Genomic DNA, 1006 nt, shown 5'->3' on the forward strand with positions numbered 1-1006 from the left:
TTGGGGAGCGCTCTGCAGGACCTTGCATAGACAGACTGGATGTGGACCAGCATGCTGCATGGACATGTGCTAGGGTGGGCAGGGATTCGGTGCTCTGGTGTCCATTCCCTGACACACGTGACTGGCTGCCTGCATCATTTGAACAGAGCGTTCTACCATATGCTGCAGGGAGATCAGGGTGGGGAGGACGTTACCATGAATTTGGTTTTCAGGATTTTGCCTTCCACTCCTTCATCATTCAAGCATTCCATGATTTTTTTGAAACCCAGCCTTTCCCCATCAGTAGGCTCAAACTTGTCAAGGACGGCATTCAATATTTTCTTGTTTCCGATGGAGATTCCAGCAAAGGCTTCAAAGTAAGGACCGCATGCTTCCGCTGTAAACACAGACAGAAGAACATCATTAACAGAGCCCCAGGCTGGCGGTAGGGGAGCATCAGGGTTTCTTTGATCTTCTACAAATGTCCTACCTGACCTTCCACACAGTCCTGCCATCCCAAAGGCTGCTGCCTCCCAGATACAGCACACAGTTTCCATAGACACACACATGCACACACAGCAGAAGAGGCGTGTATGAGTGTACCTGCCTGCACATCTGACCTTCACATAAATCCCACATATGATTCAGCTTCAGCTGGATATGGAACTAAGGGTGCATAATCACCACCTCACCCCCGTCTCCCTATCCAGCCCATCCCAACTGTCACAATCCTGAAGAGAATACTTCAAGGGTCTTCTGGAGGACTCCTGGCTAGTGACCTCCCGGGGACCCCTAGATCTGCAAACAGATCCATAAGGAAGGAGATGGAGTGAGCAAGGGTCAGAAAGGCCATCGGTTCCCATTCTCACTTGTCTGGAAGCCCAGCTCCCCGGTCACCAGCAAGGCCAGCAGAAGCAGCGTCCCCTTCATGGTGTAGAGTGCTAAATGTTCTTCTCAGAGCAGATCCTGCTACCTTATAAACTGTTGTCTCCCTGAGCCCAGTCCCACCCACCTCCATCCCACCTCA

At 51.4% G+C, this 1006-nt stretch overlaps 1 protein-coding gene across 1 annotated transcript in view; it reads right to left on the bottom strand.

Moving 5' to 3' along the window:
• The window catches only part of LOC101995145 (androgen-binding protein homolog), a 1891-nt gene extending 979 nt beyond the window's left edge, over nt 1-912 (bottom strand). The window contains exons 1-2 of the mRNA XM_005372136.2: nt 849-912; nt 195-376 (exon numbers count right to left, since the gene is read on the bottom strand). Of these exons, the coding sequence (XP_005372193.1) occupies nt 195-376; nt 849-909 (243 nt within the window). The 5' untranslated portion in view covers nt 910-912. The remainder of the gene's footprint in view (nt 1-194; nt 377-848) is intronic.
• Between the last annotated feature and the right edge of the window lie 94 nt (nt 913-1006).

Source organism: Microtus ochrogaster, unplaced genomic scaffold (genome assembly GCF_000317375.1).
Source record: "Microtus ochrogaster isolate Prairie Vole_2 unplaced genomic scaffold, MicOch1.0 UNK206, whole genome shotgun sequence".
In the NCBI taxonomy this organism is placed as follows: Eukaryota; Metazoa; Chordata; class Mammalia; order Rodentia; family Cricetidae; genus Microtus; species Microtus ochrogaster.